General features: G+C 35.4%; 1 protein-coding gene across 1 annotated transcript in view; it reads left to right on the forward strand.

Annotated features, from left to right (window-relative positions):
• The first annotated feature begins 7,933 nt into the window (after nt 1–7,933).
• GRXCR1 (glutaredoxin and cysteine rich domain containing 1) overlaps nt 7,934–21,848 on the forward strand; it is a 101,247-nt gene continuing 87,332 nt past the window's right edge. The window contains exon 1 of the mRNA XM_051965547.1: nt 7,934–8,383. Coding sequence (XP_051821507.1) covers nt 7,997–8,383 — 387 coding nt within the window. The 5' untranslated portion in view covers nt 7,934–7,996. The remainder of the gene's footprint in view (nt 8,384–21,848) is intronic.

Here is a 21,848-nt window from a genome sequence, read left to right on the forward strand (position 1 = left end):
TGGAGTGATCTGCCATTTCCTTCCCTAGCTCATTTTACAATGGAGGAACTGAGGCAAACAGGGTAGAATGACTTGCCAAGAGTCACACAGCTACTAAATAAGTGCCTGAGGCCAGATTTGAACTCCAGATTTTTCTTTCTGAATGCGGGTTTAGTACTCTATCCACTGTCCAATTCCTGAACTTCCAACCTCAAATTCATGTTCAAACCAAAACATTATTTCCATCACTATCCACTCATTCCTCTTCAGAACTTCCTTATTACTATTGAAGACAACTCCCAAACACATAATATATGACATTAAATATCTTATATTTTAGCACATAATATACTCTATCAAATTTTGAAGACTGGAACAACAATGAACAAGGCAGATTATAAGGGAACCATAGTTGAGGTCACAGAGCTGAACTTGAGGAGAAATAGGATTATTGTTCTTATTGTTCGTTCTTCTGGATGAGGATCAATGGCATCAGGAGGAGGATGTCTTGACTTACAAATGAATTGGATTTAAGTGAAAGAGGCTGTGCAAAGTGACCAGTCACATTTTGTCCTCCAGAGTCATCTGGGTCCAGTGACAAGACATGGGTCAGGACAATTGGACTTATTACTATAGGAACAAAAAAGGAATCTCATTGCTAGTGTACTTTTAGTTTATATCATTCATATGGTGTTAATGTATATTGTCTTCTTAATTACTTTTCTCCCCAATTTGATTGTAAACTCTTATAGGCTAGGATTATATTTTATACTTCTTTTGTACTTGATTTTACCTTGCACAGTGCCTTGAACATTAAAGAAGCTAAAATATACTTCTTGTATTTATACATGAATTAAAGTAGAATGCCACAGATAGAATTGCAGAAAGGAATTTATTTAAACCTGAAAATCAGTATATAATAATCCTATAGATCAATAGGAAACAGGTAAACCACTGTTAACATAAGAAATTTGTCTTTTAGATAATGTAAAAGGAATTTCCAGCATACATTTCTCTGCATTTACTGATGGTTAGTTTTTAGCGTAACAAGAGACCAGTTAAATTGGTAACACATAGGATTCAAATCTTGTTTCTATCACATATTAGCTGTACGACTCTGAGCAATTAATTTAACTTGTCAGATGTCTAATCAACTAAGACTACAAATAACTGTTGTATTCCCTTTTTTATATTGATGGATTTTCTTATAAAGATGAAATTATAGTACTCCTACCTCATATATATATATTATATATATTTACATATATATACAAAATCTGAAAGAATTTTCCTTGAAACATGATTTTTCTATGGTTTCATTTTGCAACTCAGAGTGTTATTTGAGCATTTTGAGTCTTAGTCTACAGCTCTTTCTTTGAAATCTACTCCTTAAAAATATTTGGAGATTGTAATCGTGTTTCCACTTAGTCATTCCTTAGTCAGACTAGACTTGGCTATTTTCATCTTTCCTCTCACATGATGTACCCACCTCTCTAATCATTTTGTTTTTGTTCTTCTCTGTGTGTTCCCTGCAATTTGTCTAAATTTACTTAGTAGTTAGAGGTGAAGAAAAGAAACTTGAGTGTTGTAGCCTTGTAACTATCATGATTATCATTAATAAGCATAGGACCGTCTCCTGGCTGCCCAATGGGGTCATTTTTTTTTAGTATAGAAGAGATTCAGTCCCTATCTTCATGGACTTTCTAATTTATGGGGAAGGAAATTCCCATTTCTTCTGATGAATTCTTTGGCATAAAAGGAGCTTGAAATGTAATAGAAGGATCCACCTGTTCCCTTGGTGAATGTAGTATCTCCAATAGTCTGTTGAAGGTCAGAGAACCATAGAGCTGGCGTGGGGGGGATCTCAGGGACCAACTAATCCAAGCCCTTTATTTTACAGACAAGGAAACTGCACTGGAGCTGAAGAGACTTGCTCAAGGTCAGTGTCGGAGAAAGAGGGAGTGTCTAAGGTGGGACTTGAACCTGGGTTCTTTGTCTGTAGATCCAGTGCCTTTCCCCCTTATCCTGTTTGTATTTCCCTCTCCAGTTTTTCACTGTGGCAAGGGTGGGACCCTGATGTCTGCCAGCCCACACTCCTGGGGGCAGGATTGGGAGCTGGTGGTCCTGAGATGCCCTCCGTTGGTACCTGCTATCTGTCTGTTGTTAGAAGAGCGCAGTTGGCTTTGAAGATGCTCTGGCAGGTGGATCTCAACCATTTTAATTGTTTGTAAGCCATAGATTGTGTTTGAAGTCATAGCGGGGTCCTAAAGTGTGATATACTTTATCATCTGGAGTCAGGAAGACTCATCAAACCTAACCTCAGACACTTATTAGGTGTGTGACCCAGGGCAAGGCATTTAATCCTATTTGCCTCAATTTCTCATCTGTCTAATGACTTGACTTTTCCTGAAGGTCTTAATTTGATGGACTTTAATTTGTCAGTTCCCCAATCAACTAAGACTAGAAATCACTGTTGTCTTCTCTGTTTTTACATTGATGGAGTTTCTTATAAAGATGAAATTACAGTACTCCCACGTCCAATACACATAAACACACATTTTTTGTATTTATATATATGTGTGTCTTATTATATATATATATATATATATTTTAAGAGAAGAAAATGTCAAAGGATCTTTGCCAAGAAAACTTCAGATTACATCATAAAGAGTAAGACATGACTGAAATGACTGAACCACAACAAGTTCCTTTCCTTAGAGACATCTGAAGCATAAAGCACAAATGAGAACCTAAAGGTAGGAGACAGTATTGATAATTTGAACCACGAAAGACTTATTATTTACTGGACTCAGATCATGTCAATCCTCTTTTCCTGGCCAATGAATGGGAAAGGAGAATTTCTTTTTAGCCCCAATTTTTTGATACTGATTTGGAATAAAATAGTCTTTTTTTCCAACCTCAAGGAGAAGTTGAAATGATGAAGTATTCCTGGGAAAGCAGTGGGACAAAGGTCACCAGTATTTTCAGCTTTCCTGAGCTAGGAAAATGTGATTATTTTTACATAACAGAGTAGTTTGGGGCATCAAGAGTAGTTATAATAGTTTTTTCATACAGTATAAGTGAAATTACCTCCCCCTTTTTGATAAGAGATAGACATGGGAAGAGTTATCTAATTAAAGGGGTATGATAAAATCATCTAAGATCTACTACAGATTTGGGTTATAATTTAAACAATCAAATTAAGAACCTACGGAGAAGTCAAGTCAAATAATCAGAGGTCAGTTTAGAGAAGAATCAAATAGAAGAGTTCAAGAGATAGATCTGATTTTAGCCCGGGACTCTATATTTTCTACCACAACTCTGGTGGGAGGAAGAGCTTCATAATCACTGTTGGGTGACATGACTGAAGAAATCTTCATGGCATTTGGATGAGATTGCTGGTGGATAAAAGAGAAAAAGAATTTCAGAGACGCTTTCTACTAACAGAGATAGAAGTAACTTGGAAAACTGTAGCAAGTGACCTTGAAGGTATCTGAGACACAAGAGAAGAGAATCTTTTTAACTACAGCCCTCCCAGTAGAAAACAGGTGACTAAGAGTTGTTTGACAGAGCCATAGCCTTTTCTTTAGGGAAGAGACTAGTTCTTCCTTGTGTGCCTTGGTCATGCATATTTTCCTGGACCCTGGACACATTATGTGTTTCTACATCCCACATGAGATTCTTGCCTTTTAATTATAGCTTCCCATTGGACATGCAGTCAGGCAACCATAAAATAAGAGAATTGCTGAAGACTTGATAGAATAGAGAAATAATTCACACTAGGCATCAGTAGAAATGCAGCTGAGAGGAAAGGCTTGGTAGAAATCACCTACGATCCTCACTAGGCAGAAGCAGGTCTAAAAGAAGACCATCCTGACTTCAGCTTTGCAATGTTGGAGATTTGAATTGCTTTTTCTATGTACCTTAATCATGTATTATTTATATGTCAGTCCTCAAGCACAAGTCCTAGAAAAGTTGTATCTGTGTTCTATATGATTCTTGTCTTTTGAAACCAATCTTTTTAGACTTTATTCTTCTTCACATCACTACAAATGAGTGACAATGGTCTCTTTGCTATTCTTCATTCAAGACAGTCCATCTTCTTTCTTTTCTTAGTTTCTATTTTATTAATCTCTCCTTTGAGTTTCAGAATTTCCAATTTGATATTTATTTGGGAGCTTTTAATTTGTTCTTTTTCTAGGGTTTTTTAGTTGTAGTCACTCCATCTTCTGACTTTTCTCTGACTGTCCTTCAAATCTGGAATGTGATTTCCTTTTTCTTCTCTGCCTTCTGGCTTTCCAAGCTGAGAATTGCTAATGTAATATTCTACCATCTGCAAGAAGTCTCTCCACCTTAATCCTAGTGCCTTTCTTCTGAAATTACCAACAATTTATTCTATCTATATCTTGTTTGTATTAACTTGTTTCTATGTTGTCTCCATCATCAGAGTTCCTTGAATACAGGGAATCGTTTTTCTTTTTCAATTTTCTTTATAACCATGGCACAGTGATTGACATATAATAAGCTCTTATTAAATATTCATTGATTTGTTCAAATGCATAGATTTACTCTTCCTAAAAAGTATATACTTATTAGTAAATTAGACTTAATTTGTAAAGCATAATTTGCTGTGAAATTAGGGATATAGACACTCCTTAGGAATCTGGGCTTATGGCTTATGATAGCCCTGTTCTGTTATTATTTTGTTATATTTATTTATCATAAGCTTTATTTTGAACTGTCTTCCAGATTACTAGAAAATGTAGCCTCATTATCCATTTTTTGAAGAAGATTCTGATCCCCTAAAGCATCTAGAAGTGGAGTAAATTGGTAATTTTTGGCCAACTGAAGGGGTCAAGGAGAAGTAGCCTAGTGTGGTCTGGAGCCAAGAAAACCATTAGAAGAAGAATGAAGGAATTAGTTTTATGGGTAATGAAGGAGACTAAGAAAATCAGGGAAGAAATTTTGGGTCCTTGTGAGAAAATACTTTACTTGTCTGATTAGATAGATTAGTATAGAAAAATTTCAGAGTGACTGTATGGGGGTTCACTATTGTCTCAGGGCACAGAGGACTACCTCAGTGATGGTGAGTAGAGAGAGTTCATACCCAGAAAGAGAAGTAAGTAGAAAGCAGGTTCTGGGAATGACTGAAAAACTGTCAAGCTTGGAAGCACTGTCAAATTAAATTACTTAAAAATCTCGCAAATTTTGTACAGTATCCATTACTTCAAAGATGCTACTATCAAAATAGCTCAAAAGCACAGAAAGGCTGGTAGACTTAGGACTAGTAGAAGATTAGGGAACTTAAGAGGCAAAGGATCAGAGATAATGGATTTGGACATTTTTCACCATGGGCTTCTTTCTTTTCATTGTGTCTCCAGTGGAACTGAGAATTTTGGGCAACATGAGAGTGCATTATTGCTTCTCCAACAGTAGATGGACTGATTTCTGGGCTTGAAATCAGGAAGATTCAAGTTCAAATCTTGACATTTAATATTTGTATAATTATGAGCAAATTACCAAATCTTTCTCAGCTTCATTTTTTTCATCTGTGAAATGAGAGGGATGGATTTGAAGAACCCTAAGACACCTTTAGCTCTAAATTTATGATATTAAATTAAATCTATAATTTTCCATGGTATTAAATGCATAGTGTTAAATTTTTTCAGACTACCATGAATTTCTCTGGACTCTATACTATCATTTACTCAGATTGTACAACTATTTATTTTATTGCTTATTTTTTAAAATAATTTTTTCATGCTGATTTTTTATCAGGCTAGATTCATTCATCCCCATTCCTTTCTCTGCTTTTTAGAGTAGTAAGTGTTTCAAGGGGAAAAGATCCAATATATTTTGATCTTCAGACTCGTTTCCTGATAAGCTAACATCTAACCTTTGGATACAGATTCAGAGTAGGGGGAAGTGGAAGTAAGATCTTCTGTGTAAAGGTTGCTGATCGAAAGTTCCCTGAAGGTCTGATGACACAGAAAGCAAGAGAAAGAAAGTTACCAAATTGACTCAGAAACTTTATGGTTCATTCAGGTACCCCTCCATGAATTCAATTAAATTCAACAAACATTGATTCAATGCCTACAAGATGGGAGGTGTTCTATGAGTTAGAGTTATATTCTATGGATAATGATTCCTAAAATGTTTAGGACCTTATCTTTTAAAGACCTGACAGTCTGTTAAAGCAGGGGTTCTTAGTTTAGGATTTATGGATCACCATACGATTGACAAGTAATGTTAAGGTATCTGTGAACTTCAATAGAACAAAATTACATCTTGACTTGAAAACCATCCTGGGAAGAAAGATGTATAAGTATTATTGTCTCCACTGTACAGTTGAGGATTTTGAGATCCAGAAAAAAAATAGTTTCCCAGAACAGAGACAATATTTGAATCTCAGAGTCTAGATGCCAGGTCTATGCTCAAATGACAGAATTAGGTCATTTTTTTCTGGGCCCATCAAATCGTGACATGAAGCCACTGAAAATCCTGGATGCAAATATGTCAAAATGAGTGGAGAGCAAAGGTTCTGGAGGAGATCAGAAAAATGCCTGAAGAGAAGCCATGGAGCTGCAACCTCCAGCTTTTTCACTGGGAAGAGGTGGAAGAAAGTGGAAAGACAAAAGAAAGCAAGAGGGACAATGGAAGTCTTATGTGCCTTGTGTCTCTCCCTTTGTTCTTTCATGCAAGTTGGGGCATATGTAATTGCCTTCTCTCTTGCTGCAATCTCCATAGTGTGCTGTTCAATTTTCTTGATTGTTGGAGGCAAAATTGTCCCTTCAGCTTGGCAGCCTTTATATCAGATGTGAATGCCGCTGGGAGGGCAGCATCCTTTTAGAGCAAAGATGGAATTCTGAATAATAAGGGAGCTCAAGTGCAAATTAATAACAGAACATGACCACACAGTCCATTCCTATGCCTTTTTTTTTGCTTAGTCCTGTTGTTCCAGGAAAGACTAATTGGGGAAGACAAATGTTATTGCCCCTAATTCTCTATATGGCACTCATATTCTTAATAGCTAGAAAATAATGAAGGACTAGTTCTAATATGACTAAGAAGAGTTACATCCTAATATCCTCGGAAAGAGGCTGTGCTTAAAGAACATGATAATGGACGAGTTGATAGGGCAGGCAATTTGAATGTGAGATCTGTGGTCCCTTTGGGCAGCTTAGATGGAGTTCCCCTTCCTTTTCCATTGCTCCATGTGTGTCCCAAAGCTGTGTGCTTAGTCAGAGGAGACAGTGTTCCCCAACTTGTGGACTGGTATAGCATCCACAGGAAAAGTATTTTGCATAATCTAATGAATGCAAAGACTTTTTCCCCCAAAGGAATATTCCTCTAGTTACTGGGATTGAACATGATGCTATCTTCTGGGAATTCTGCTTACACTAACAAGAAGACACGCTCATAAGAAAATAACGCATTTGCATTAATAGTAGTTTAAGAGAATGAATTTACATGATTTTACTTTACGATATGATTATTTTATATATTGGGTTTTATTCTGGAAAAGGAGTGTGGAAGAGAAAAAAACACTGTTTTGACAAATTATATTATATAGTATGGAGAACATGATTCTTGCCACATCGCCTACATTCTGAATCAGTATCTTCTCTCTGCCTCCTCTAGGACATTGAGAGAGATGATCCTTCTCCCAGGACCACTCTTTGCTCCAAACCTTCTACATTCACTTTCCTTTCTTACACTTATTTTCTATTTCCCTGCCGGTCCTCTTACTCAGGTGTGCGCTGTGAGGGCCCAAACCTTCCCCTTCAATATTTCATGGCTGGGATCACTTTGCAGGGTTTAGCTTAAAGGTAACCATAGCACACATGCTTGCATTCATTATTCATTGCCGAGAGGCGCTGTCCATTCCTTGACAGGATGACTCCATACGTGATCTGCCATCCCTCGAAACAAGCCTGGATCTTGTCGTAAGCGTGACACGCTGGCAGGTGGAACACCAACTGGAACCAGAGGGATGTAACCTCGGGCAGATGGGACCATGTTTAGGAGTGAGATGAAGTCTGCAGGGGACAGGCAACAGAGGAAAGTCCGATTTCGGATCGCTTCATCCTACAGCGGGCGAGTCCTGAAGGAGGTGTATGAGGATGGGGCGCCTTCGGACTCCCTGGATTCTGAGTGGGCCAGCAGCTGTGATCACTGCAGCAGACCAAGCCAAGAAGGGCAGCACAATGGCCATTTAGGATCGGAGGGGGATGAACACGAAAACGACCAAGATAACTTGCTCGTGTTGGCAAGGGCGACCACTGAAAAGGGGTTTGGTACCAGACGAGTCAACATTTTAAGCAAAAATGGTACAGTCAGAGGCATCAAATACAAAGTTAGTGCTGGCCAAGCCCTTTTTAACAACCTCACCAAAGTGCTACAGGTAAGTAATAGAGCTTTCCTTTCCCACGAGCTGGCTCTGAGCTTGCCATCTGGACTCGCTTCCTCCAGTTTCCGCTCTAAATTGAAACTCTCTTATTCATGACTTCTCTTACATACTTCATGATTCACAGGGCACACTTGAGCAGCTAAGATACTGTCTCCCCAGCCAGCCAAGTTGAGGACAGGGTCATCACACTTGGTAAATTAGACCTATTTCTCAAAGACAAATTTCCTGTGAAATCTCCAGAGTGCTGGGATCCCCCAGGGTGTGCTGACTAAACTGGATAATGTTTTCCCCCAGCCTAGGAACAAGACATGACAGAAGTATTCATTTTCAGCTAGACTCAGAACCCTAGGCGAGAAAAGGGCTCCGTTCCAACTCTCTGGTCCCCTAGTGCTGCTCTGGCAGCTTGGTGATCACCCCCCTCTCCAGGCATAGAAATATCATAAATGCTAATGATTGGGCCCAAAGAAATTATATACGGTTTTATGAAGACATTTTGGTTGAAAGTGACATCTCTTCTATTTCAATCTTAAAAGGATTACAGTTTAGGTCCCCAAAATCCATCAATCTACTTCTAAGAATTCAAGAGTAAGACTTGAAAAAGGTTATTCCTGTGGGAAGGCACAGTCTCAGAACTAGTTTCACAGTAAATAAAAGGTTCTCTAACATATGAGAGATTTTAAATATTAGCATAAGAATGTATTATGCAAAAGCTTTCAGATCTCTTGATTATTCTCTGTTCAAAATGATTTAATGTCAAGGGACATTTTATAAATGGAAAAGAGCCTTAGTTTGGTTAGGATTATTTCGATAAAAGGTTTGCTGGTGAAAATATGAGTCATTACTTCAGAAAAGGAAGTCTTGATCATTCTCACTAAGGTGGTAATCTGATATTCATTATAATTCCATTTTCTCTGGTTCCTAATATTTTAGAAAATGATTTTTTGGAAAAATTTATATGTCTCACCAGGGCCCCCAATTGTGTGTGCAATGAGTGGGTGGTATTAAGAGTGGGGAGTTTCAGCAAAATGTATTTGAAGATTTTTTTCTAAGATGTTTTTCCTTATAAAAATCATAAAAGTATTTTCTTCTCTGAGTGAATATTGAAAAACAGAATAATTTTAGGCATGATTATATATGAAGACCTAGAAAATTATGTGGTACAGTAGAAAGACTATTTTAGCTGAAGTTAAAGGATTTGGATTCAAAATTTGGCTCTGCACTTATCACCTATGTGATGTGACTTTTAGCAAAGCATTTAATCTATTTGGCCCTCAGTTTCCCTTTCTAGAAAAAAAACAGATACTAAACTAGATGGTTACTGATGTGCTTTCTATCTCTAAATCTAAGATCCCAAGTTTTATTAGGTTTAGAAAAATTAGAGATGGGAAAATAATATGTCTTATTTGTAGGAGACAATAAACTACTTCCCTCAAATTTAAATAGAATTTAATTTGCATACTTTATGTATCATGTGCCCTTCCATGACATATAGTTCAGCCTCTTATTCAATACAGAAGTTAGTTTTACAACTGAATGATGATGATTTCTAATTTTTACTTGCATTATAGATAAATTTAGGAAATTCAGTATGGATTTTTTCTCTCCTCCCACTGGAGTTATTTACATTGTACTATACTTCAGGGAGGTGTTACACTCTTTTACCATATGTAATTTTTGTCTTGTATTTTTGAAACTTTTTATTCATTATCTATTGGCTAAATTTAAGTACTTTTTACTATTTTTAGCTATGTAAAACCTATAAAGGAAAAATTGTGTTCCTTTTTAGTACAACCTCATTCTGTAAAGGATACTAATTTACAAATAGGAATTTATGAAGTCTTAAAGTTGGGATTTTAATCTTTGACTAAGATAAACTATTTCCTTACATATTTTCTGCCTTCACATAATGTTCACTTATATTTTAAGAACAAAATAAAGCAAGATATACTTTTCCCATTCCCCTTTTTTTTGGTTTTATTTTAGAACAATAACTACAATTGTTAGCAGAGACTTGTAAGGAACTTTAAGACCATTAACCAGTTTTGTATCTGAGGAAGAGTGATTTATAAGATATTTTCCTTTTCTTAGTTTGATGTATCTTTATGAAAACATTTCAAAAATTAGATGAAGCATTCTTAGACCTTGTGAGAACAAACAAAAGATGAAATTCAAGGACTAGCAAGTTAGATGTAGTTTCTTGTTTGATAGAGGGAACAGGAGGGGGAGAACCACTTAATTTTTATGTCTTTATCTACAGCCCTAAATTTATCTTTTTATTTTCATTTCCCCCCCTTAAACCTCACAAATTATATGCTGTGTTTTTTTGGGTAAGCTAATTAATCCTTCAGTTTCAATTTTCTCATCTATAAAACAGGAAGAATCACAATATTTCTCTCTCAGGGTTGTTGTGAGAATCAAATGAAATAATGTTTAGAACACAAATATTATAACTTTATTGTTAAAATATTCTATATTATTAAAACAATATGATTAGCAACTTATTATTATTATTGTAATGTATAACTGCTACTGAAAAGGTTATTTCAGAGACCAACGTGGGTAGTGACAGCTTGAAAATTTTTTGCATCTTTAATCTTTATAAAGGGACACTGAAGTATTTACCTAGCCCATTTGCAACTATCTTTTCCTCTTTCTCTAGAATAATGATTACAGAAACATGAGATGTGGAACTTAGAAAAAATAAATCCTAAATAGTAGTATCATCTTTTAATCATTTTGTAAATTATTTTGTTTTCTTTCCATTTTTCTACCACTTGTAATTTCTCTTTCAAATCCTTGGGTCTCCAAACATGGATTCTTCATTGAAATTCTCTATTTTAAGCATTCTTCACTCAACACTTTTAAGAAATACAAAACCTGTCAAAGGAATATTAATCTTGTACCATAATGAATTAATCAGAATCTTTAAGATTAAGTCTGATGAGAGTAAAAATGGATCCATATTATTATATAACTCAAATGATATATATATATATATATAGCCTATATATATATAGGCTTCTTTTATCTATGGCCTTAGTATGTTTGATTTTGCAGACATGCTTAATTTAAGTAAACTTTAACAAATTTTTTATTAAGTACCTTATATGTCAGGGATTAGATTCTGGTAATATAAAGAGACAACATAGACATCATTTTAATGAAGTTTTAGTCTATAGAATGGGTAAGACTTATATACAATTCTAAAGGAAGGTAGAAGAGTGGGGAGGACAAAGGAGAGGTTTTGATAATAAACTATTAGAAACTTTATAATTTGAGGAAGAAGGAGTGTTTTTCTCATGAAGAAGAAGGGTCAAGGAAGATTTCCAGGAAGATGATGATATCTGAGTTGGTCCTTGACATGAAGTTGACTTGACTTGAAGTAGAGACTTTGACAGTTGGAGAAAGAGCTGAGGAGAGCTTGGGAGAAGGTCTATCCCAGTCATGGGACATGGTTTAAGTGAAGGTGTGAGAAAGAGGGATCAAAGCATTGAGTATGTCATTCAGTTTGCTTGGATTACAAAGTAATGAAAGGATATAGCATGAGATGATTCTGCAAAGGTAAAGTGAAGACAAGTGTGGAAGACCTTGGATGCTGTGAGGAATGGCTCTGGCCATGAATCTGGACTCCTTTTAGTCCTTTGACTTTTTTGACTATTCATTTCCCAGTTTAGGAAGAGCTAGGGCTGGTTACATCTCCTCTGATGGGAAGTACTTGTTTCCAGTCAAATTGATGAGCTTTTCTCTGATCCACTAGCATTTTAAATCCATGACAATCTGACTCCATTGCTAGCATTTGTCATTTGAATGAGTAATGCTAAGCTCTGAAGCCTGAACAAATGCAATGATTTTGCAAGAATGACTTCAGGCTCTGATTATTTATTTTTAGTGGCAGCTTCTGGCTTATCTCTAATTAGTAAATTAGCACCTGTTTTTTCCCCCAAAACTTAAAAAAGCATTGTAACAGCAGGTCTTCACAAACATTGTTGTGGTCTCATGGTTTAATCTAGCAAAATTACTGGGATTTCATTTGAAATGGTATATTTGGAATGGATACAAAAAGCTCTATAAACACCAAATAGCTTAAAATTGAGTCATAGCATTTGAGGGGATTTTTTTGTCTTTTTTAAAACATCAAATAGAAAAAGTGGCCCTCTAAATATTTTAAGTTTAAGAGAATTTTGCAAGCAACATTTATTTGAGAAATGGAATTACTTAGGTTAGGATGACATTACTAATATAGCAATTTGGCATTTTTTTTCCATGGGAAGAAGAAAACATGCTTTCTTTTCTTCTTCTATTCTATTTATCCTTCAATAAAAGGGGAAAGATTTTCCCAGGATTCTCCAAGGTTGCCTGGCTTTGAAAATGACACTTCTAACTTTGTAGCTATTTCATATTATCCAATGTAAGTAAGAAATAAAAGATGCTTGCAGTACCTAAGGTTTAAAAGCTTCACTAGTTTATAGGTTGAATGTACATATACGGAGGAATCATGATGCAGTGGAGAGATCACAGGACTAAGAATCATGAGGATTTGAATTCACATCTGTCATTAGACACTAACTAGTTATGTAAGTCTAAGCAAATCACTTGAGCTGTTTGTCTCACTTTCCTCAATTGTAAAATGCGAGTAAATAATATCACCTACCTCTCAGGGTTATTGCAATGAAAAAATGAAATCATATTCATTGAGGATTTTTAAACCTTAAAACTCATTCATCATCACCATTGGCTTGGTTAGAGATTTTCAAATATATGAGAAAACCACCCATAGACCTTTTATTTCACCTAGGTAAGAAATTAAAGTTGACATCTATCTCATTTTAATTTTTTCTGATTTAGGCTACTTCCACACCAGGTTTTCTACAATTAGCACACTCATGGCTATCTAAAAAGTTCACAGTAGGAAAAGGATAAGTTCAGAAGAAAGGTAAGCAAGAGAGAAGTCAGCAAATTACTCTCTTAAGCAAAATAAAATCCTCTTTAATATTTTCTAATATTTTAAAAAATAAGATTTTTATTGATTTTTTGAAGCACCTAGATTTCCTTAATGGATCCCTTCCTTCTCTTTCAAGAGAGTCATCCTTTGGAAAAGGGCTTTTTAAACTTTCCTGTGACATTTATTTCTTTGGGAATCTGGTGAAACATATGGATTCCATGTAATAATGTTTTTAAATACATAGAATTACAAACAAGCAATTCTATTGAAATCCAGCAATTAAACTATTTTAAAAAAATTATGGAATGCTACATTAACCACTCCTATCAGTTAACAGTTAATCAGTTAATTTAAAAAAAAAGAAGGTAGAAGAGAAGAAAAAAAACCAAGCAAAACCAAAAGACTACATTTAAAATTCCTTATCCCTCTGATATAATATCAGATATAATGATACAATATCCCTCTGATATTATATACAGTATTCCATGTCCATGAATGTACTCAAACATTAGCAAAGAACTGGGGCAAGATGTCTTCTTATATCTCTTTGGGACTAAATTTGTTCTTTATAATTCTGTAATGTTCAGTTTTGATTATGTTGTGGTGGTTGTTCCTTATGCATTGTGATTATATGTAGGTCACAGTATTTTGCATCAGTTCATGGATGTCTTTTCATGCTTCTCTGTTTTCACTGGATTAATAATTTCTTGTAGCACAGTAACTGTCCATTGCATTCGTGTATGGCAGTTGGTTCTTCAAACAATGGACATCTATTTTGTTTGTAGGTTTTTACTACTACAAATTTATGTTACTATAAATATTTTTGGACATGAGACTTTTTTTGTCAGTGACCTCTTTGTAATTAGAAAAAAAAGTTATATATAATGTGAGCAAATATAGTACAAAATATGGCCAACTTTTAACTCCCTGATCTAAATCTGGAATGAATAGGGCCACAGAATAGACACTGCCATGCAGTGATGGAACATAGTGTTATAATTTATTTCCCACTAGCAAATTATATTTATCCTGTTACTTTTTATAATTGTGTTGCATTTTCTTAATTTAATATTCAACATAAAGGTCATTTGAGATTGACACTTGCAAGTATGCTTTGGTTCTATTGATTTCTAAGTTTTTTTTTTTATAAAAATCAACTCTTATTTTAGTTTTCTTTTAAATAATATTGGAGGAATGGATAGATATTTACCTCTACAGTTAGATTGCTTCATTTGCATTTTAAGACCTGCATTTATTTCCAAGTTAATGTGCTGAATCCAAGTGGTTGAGGTCATTGAGCTCCTCACTGGTTATCAGGAGTAATGACTGGAAAGATCTGGTGTTGTGTTGGCCCAGACAGATTTCCCATAGAGGGTTATCTACTATTTACCTCAGGAAACCAGATCAACTTTGTCAGAGTTTCAGATTTCATTTCCTTTACCTTGAAACTCTCTGGCTTTTCTCTTTTTATCTGACCTGTTGCCTAGTTCTCACTTGGGCTCTAAAGCTGTTTTCTTTACTTAAAATTTCTCCAGAAAAGTCTTTCTGACATCCAAGGGCTGTTCTATTTAAGAATAGAGATTCATCACTATAGGGTTGGAAACCAGGTGATTAATTAATGTTTTTGGTGACAGTGACTCATGACATTGGCTCCTAAGGTTCAAATCTAATTTGAGATAGATTACCTCTGATGAGAAATCCCTGTGTGACTTCCTGAATATTACTTAACTTATGTGGACTTTAGCTTCCTCATTTTTTAAAGTAACAAAGATAGACTAGTTAGCTTCTGGGGCCTCTTTCAGCTCTAGACTTATGGTTCTACACAAAGGAGAGTAGATTTACATTAACGAAATCACAGATGCTTGAAAATGTTTCCAGTAATTCTTTATTTTATCATTTAAACATCTCACCCCATCTTGGGATCCTGAACTGGCATCTGCTACCTTGGACTGTTCCTTTTTCTTTCCATCAATTCTCTGATTTCCCTACTATAATAATACCTTGGGATACCATCATTACTCTCTGTATTTCTGGGACTACTGAACATGTACACCAACCAACTAACCAACTATACTAAAGTATAACTTGCTTATAGTGTTCAATAATGGATTAGAATGGATTCCAAACTCTTCTCTATAAGTAAATTTAATCAATGAAAGTGAAGAAATCCCACAAAAGTTCTCAACAATGTTGAACTGCTATGATTTTCAATATTCTCTTATATCCCATATTTGACTAAATGAAAAACAGTTCATGTCAAGAGTGAGACCAGGATTGAAATCTAACAACATCGGTTTTAAACCTTATCCATTAAGATTTGCCTTTTTCCTGTAGCATCAGGAATTAAAGAGATTGGCTAAACTCGGGTACAATAAATTAGCAGTAATAACATTTTTTCAACAATCCTTCTCAAAAAAAGATTTTTTCCTAATTAAAATTGTATAATGATATTCAACTAGATTACCATCCAAATGGAAGCAAAATAGAATGATGAGAAATGACCCTTTTTAAAATCCCAAAATAAGACTTTTAAGTACAATTTAAGATGTAGATGTTTGCATAGGATGTATTTCGAGGCTTGCAGAACGCATATAAATGACATATTGACCTTGAAGGGTTCTTCTGGTTCCAAATCTGTGATTCTATGGTCATATATTCCCAGGATTAATAAAGATATGATTATGATTATGATTACTATTAAAATTTGTCTTCTCAATTTCTTCTTTAATTTTATTCCTCCTTTTACCTATTCTAGGTTATCTTTCAACTTTATTAAAATCCCCAAAGTTTCTGAGATACTTTCGGGCATTTTAAAGTTAAAGCAGAAATATTTCTAACATGTAGACCAGTATTAGTAAGAAATGACATGGAAAACAACTACAAGAATTCTAGTTATGCATGAAATAGAGTACTACTTGTGTAGAAGAATAGATTATAGTTTTTTTTTCTTGGTAAGAGGAGAAGCTGACCCCATGCCCAATAGAATGTACCATTATCCCTCGCACCCCTCTCCATCATTCTCATGGTACAAAAAAGCAACAACATCAGTGGAAAGAATTGTCTTTCTTCATAACTCAGCCCGCTCCTCCTCCCAACAGAAACCGACTGCTAAAAACACTCTGGAGTCAGTGAAGCAGGACTCATTTCACACTTGAGAAAGAACAAGGACAAAGAAGCCATTTGCATGCAGGAGGGGAGGTCTAAGACACGAGCAGCATTTCAGCAACACCATCTCAGCTGTCCCAACCTCAGCTGGCTTCCTAACAATTTTTTAAAAAAATTTATGTAAAAGAGGAACAGTTTCTCTGCAGATTATACCAGCTGGCCACAAAAATATTGGGCTGGAAAGAAAGCAAGATGGTGCACCCATACTGAAGTTTTGGAAGATCACTTGCAAGCTTGCAAATATATCATATGATAAAACATACCCTGATGCATTAAACCCCCACCATTAAATTTATTTTTCTGAATAACATAGAAGACAATCTTAAGAATTAATGTTTGGTACCAGTGGGGAAGGCATTGTCAGTAACTCAGGTGAGCAAAGACAGAGGCCATTCTTGATCCCCTCACATGGAAGTGATTTCTCTTCATTTGATATCTCATTGCTTTATACAAACCTTTGGCACTAATTGCATTAATCCTTTTGTAGTTTGTTTTATATTTATGTCACCTTTACTCCAAGGACAGAGACTATGACTTATACATGTTTTGAGTGCCCAAATACAAAGTATTACTTAAATATCTGTTGAATAAATAATTTATAATTTACATTTATTATATATAAATAATTTATAATACTAATGAGCTATCACATTATTGTTCACATGATGTTTATCAGATCACCTAGATATTAGCAGCAATGGTAGGATATAGGATAAATGAACTTTTATAGAGGTGACATGGGAAAGAAAGGATTGAAGAATGGAGCAGTGTAATGACTGTTTCTAGGTAATTAATACAAAATGCGAGATGGCTAAAAATCCAATAACAGAATAAAAAATGGGAAGTGAGGGTGATGGTGGAAGCAGAATGTGTGTGAATGCCCAGTAGAAAGTTGTAAACTTAACAAATATTGCGACATTTTCTTTTTGCTAAAAGTGTCATTTGCTAAAATATACTTTCTTATCAAGTAAAAAACAAATTCATAAATTAGCTCAGTGGGACTTGTCCTTATAGGCAGAAATTAATTAATTTGCAATTAGACTCATTTACATATTTGATAATGGGCTTTGTATAGGTGCCATTTGTATATGTGCCAAATACATACAAATTGCATCAAACTAGCTGAAATGTTCAAACACTTTTAAAGAAATCTGCTAGAGTTTTTATTATTTTTTAATATTTTATTTTCTATGTTTTATTCTCACTTTCCCTTTCCCCTGAACAAAAGAAAAAAAAAACTAATGTACACATGCTGTCCAGGAAAGTAAATATTCATATTGACTATGCTCAAACTGTATGTTTCTCCTCCTTCTCCTTCTCTCTGTCTCTTTTTCTCTCTGTGTCTCTGTCTCTGTCTCTGTCTCTCTCTGTCTCCTGCGAGATAATCAGGATTAAGTGACTTACCAGGGTCACACAGGCAGTGTTTAATGTTTGGGGCCAGATTTGAATTTAGGTTCTCCTGACCCCAGGGCCAGTGCTCTATTCAATGCACTGTGCATGTCTTTCTTTGGAGGGTTTCTTTGGATCAGTGATTTATAATTACATTGGCCAGAATTCTAAAAGCTTTCAAAGCTGTATTTTTCTGTGAAGTTTTTGTTTTATTACAGATTTTTTTTCTCCTATTTTGACTTACTTTGCATCACATCATGGAAGTCTTCCGGGTACCTTCTGAAATCATCGACTTTCTTATTTCTTATGACATGATAATATCTCATGACATCTGCATATTATAATTTGTTTAAGCATTCCCCAATAGGAGACACTCCATTATGGGGTTAGCATGAAAAGAATTGTTACAAGCATTTGTCATAAGCATTATAAGGTCATTTTCCTTTCTTCAATGCTTTTGGGACATAGAGACAAGTGAGAATTTTAAGACTCTATATAAATATTACCTTTATGAACTTGTATACATCATTTCTTTTGAGACTCACAACAAATCTTATGAAATAGGTCAACTTAATTAAACCTTTGCTGAGAATCTACTATGTGAAAGGCCCTGGAGATTCAAAGACAAAATCTAAACTACACTTTTGTCAAGGAATATGCATTCCACTTGTCCTACAGATTTTATCCCTAAATCCCAGAGATGGAAGCAATCCATCTATTTCAACATATTCCTGCCACAAAAGTCCCTTCTTTTAGGATGCTAAATTCTGTCTATTTCTTGAAGATCTATAATGAGAGAGAAAGCATACAACTTTGGGCTAAATCTCCTGTTTTCAAGGCATTTTTTGAGTATCTAAAGTTGTATAATTTGATACTCTGGTATGTAGCTATCAAACTCAAGGCCCTAAAACGCCTAAACGTGGACTGAATCAGAAGAAAATACAATTGTGAAATGTCTGACAAAATAATTAAAAATACAACACAAAATAGATCTTCTTAATTTATGGTTTTCTAAGTCAATTTACAGCCCATAAAAATCTGTTTCTATTTGAGTTTGACACCACTGCTCCAGTATAGAAATTAAAAATTCCCTAACAGCCCAATGTTGGTTTAATAGTTATACTGCCTTTTCCTCATACCCCACATGAGGTAGGTAAGATAAGCACTATTATTCCCATTTTAGAGATGAATAAATCGAGGATCATTGAGGCAAAGTAACTTAATTATCCATATTTACACACAATATCAGAACTAGAATTTAAATTAAGTTCTTCCAAACGTCAAGGTAGCATTTCTTTGTCTGTTCAATATAAATTCTGTCCAGAAACAGGGCAGAAAACTACAAATATAGACAGTAAGTGCTATGAATTTAAATGAGGATGATGACATTCAGTGCTGAAGCAGACTAAGAAAGCTTAAGGAAGGCTAAGGTAGAGTTAGTATAATACTGGAGAAACTGAGGGAAGTCAAGATTGTTTTTTTAATCTTTCATGTGGAGAGTTTAGGCTAGCTGACCAAATGGGACTCTTGTCCAAAGCGTTTGGTGCAGATAAACTGAGGCAGAGAGTTTATTTGGGTTTTCATTAACTAAGGTTTGCAAAAGAATACATAACCCAAGTATACAATCTTATAGGGGGAAAAAGGCAAATGGGGGGGAGGGCAAAGACACTGGGAGGATGGACAAGCCATAATTCCAGGAAGGGATCATAACTTAACATCATAGGGGTCAAGATAAGAAAGTCAAAGACAGGAGACAGTGAGGTGAGGGGCAATACTCAAAAGGATTATCCTAGCAAGGATTGAGATAATGCACCTGGAGTTTATGACACAATAGTACACGAAGGGAGATCAGAGCTTCAAGTTTTTTTCCTAGGCCCTCATTCTTTTTTTTTTTTTTTAAACTTAATTCTCCCAGTTCTGATGGCAAGGAGGGGGGGTGCCTATGACATATTATTCAGGACTTAACAATAGACCTTGAATAGTAAAAATTTGTACAGAATGAAGGAGCAGTGATGACATTGCAGGGAATGTGGAAAGACATAAGAAAAGTCAGAAAGGTTGGAAAATATAAAACATGTTTGAAATATAATGAATAGACTTTCACTTATTTGGAATAGACATTTTAAACTGAAGATTGGTAGGGAAGATGGGCTGCAAAGAAAGATTTCCAGCAGAATGAGGGGGATGTAAGAGTTGCTCAAATTAAAGGTGTTAATGCATATAATCATGTTAATGGTAACATTTATTCTTAGGCTACTCTAATACAGTTAAAATCATTGAGCACATATTAAGAACCAAAGAATTTATAGTTTATTTGAAGGAGATAGAATATATTTTACATGCAATTCATAGCTGAATGTAACATGATGAGAGCGAGAGAGTGAGAGTGAGAGCAAGAGCAAGAGTGAGAGAGGGAGAGAGAAAGAGAGAGAGAGAGAGACGGAGAGAAAAGGAAAAGAGAAAATTGGATAAGTATTCTAGGAAAATGTGAAAAGAAAGAGAAGAAAACCTTTTCAATTCAGAAGAGATGGCATATAGACTGGGACTTGAGGGAAAAACAATCAAGTCTTCCATGAGCAGAAAGGAGGAGAAAGTGGGATGTTGGTATCAGTACAGGAATAAGAGTTCATATCTTTTATTGAGCTTGTCAAAGTTAAAAAATGGAAAGCAAAGAGAGCTGAGGTTAAAAAAAAAACAAACTTGGTGGACACCCATCACTTAGAAGAGAGAGAAAAAGGATGAAATGGAGCAGGGGATTCAAGGGGAATAATTAAACACTCAGGAGAAACAGGAGAGCAGCATCAGAGAAGTCAAAGGAAAAGAGAATATTCAGACAAAATGGAAAATGGTAAATGTCATAAGATGCAGAAACACTGAAGAGATTGAAGAAAATTCAGCGTTAAGAAAATATCATAGGTTGCCTTTGAAAGAATAGTTTAAGAAGAGAGAAAAACTATATTATAATTCATTAAAAGTGAGTGTGTGGTAACTATAGTAAGTGTAGTGAATGTATAGATTATTTTTCCGGTTTGATCACTTTTTATCAGGGGCTCATTGCCACCCTGACCAGCAACATGGTGACGCTGGCTGATTCAGTACTGAGCTGGTGGACAATGACAAGCCATTTCCTGATTATGTGTCATTGCATTTTTATTATGTTGTGGGAAAAGAATCCAATGTTCCCTGAGAGGGAACTTAATAAATCTACCAGTACTTGTAAATTCAATTAGAACGGACCAGTATTCTGCCTCTTGATGAACTAGATTGTTCACAGAACAAGAGTAAAACCTCTATGAGTGTCTGGAGCAGAAGAGAACCATTGCCTTTTTCTCTCAAAAAAGTTTCCATGACGTATTTATGTAATTTTGTCTTTTCTGTAGGTTGTTAGTCACTATTGAAGCAGTGAGGGAAGAGAACGTCTGCCCCTTTTTCCTGTGGGCATAGTGTATGATTATACTATTAGATATTGTCTCTATGTTACAAGGGAGCAACGTTTCTGGTAAAACCTTAAAACTATGAGGGATAACAGCTGCTGCTTTTATGACCTGTTGTTCTGAGATTCTGTTCCCCACCAAGGGTGTGCTTTGAGAACCTCTAGGTAACATCGAGAAGTTTAGATGCAGAGGCAAGAAGAGATCAAAAGCACCTTCACAACGTGGGGTGTCCAGTTACCTCAAAGATGGGGAAGGTTTCTAGAGGCTTAGTGTTTTTCTTTGTTTTCAGAGTTTCAGGGTCAGTGAGGGGTAGGAGCTTGGGAGGGAACAAGCATTTATTAAGTGCCTACCATCTGCCAGACGTTGTGCTAAGTGCTTTTACAAATAAGATCTCATTAGATACTGACTATGAAAGCAAGCCAGACTATTGCAATTTGGGCTCTTGTCATAAATAAAATATGCTTTAATCTATTGAATTAGCAGCTTTTATGAGTGAAACTGAAAGCCATTATTAGTGAGTTTTGCTTCT

The sequence above is a fragment of the Antechinus flavipes genome, chromosome 6, assembly GCF_016432865.1.
Source record: "Antechinus flavipes isolate AdamAnt ecotype Samford, QLD, Australia chromosome 6, AdamAnt_v2, whole genome shotgun sequence".
Lineage (NCBI taxonomy): Eukaryota > Metazoa > Chordata > Mammalia > Dasyuromorphia > Dasyuridae > Antechinus > Antechinus flavipes.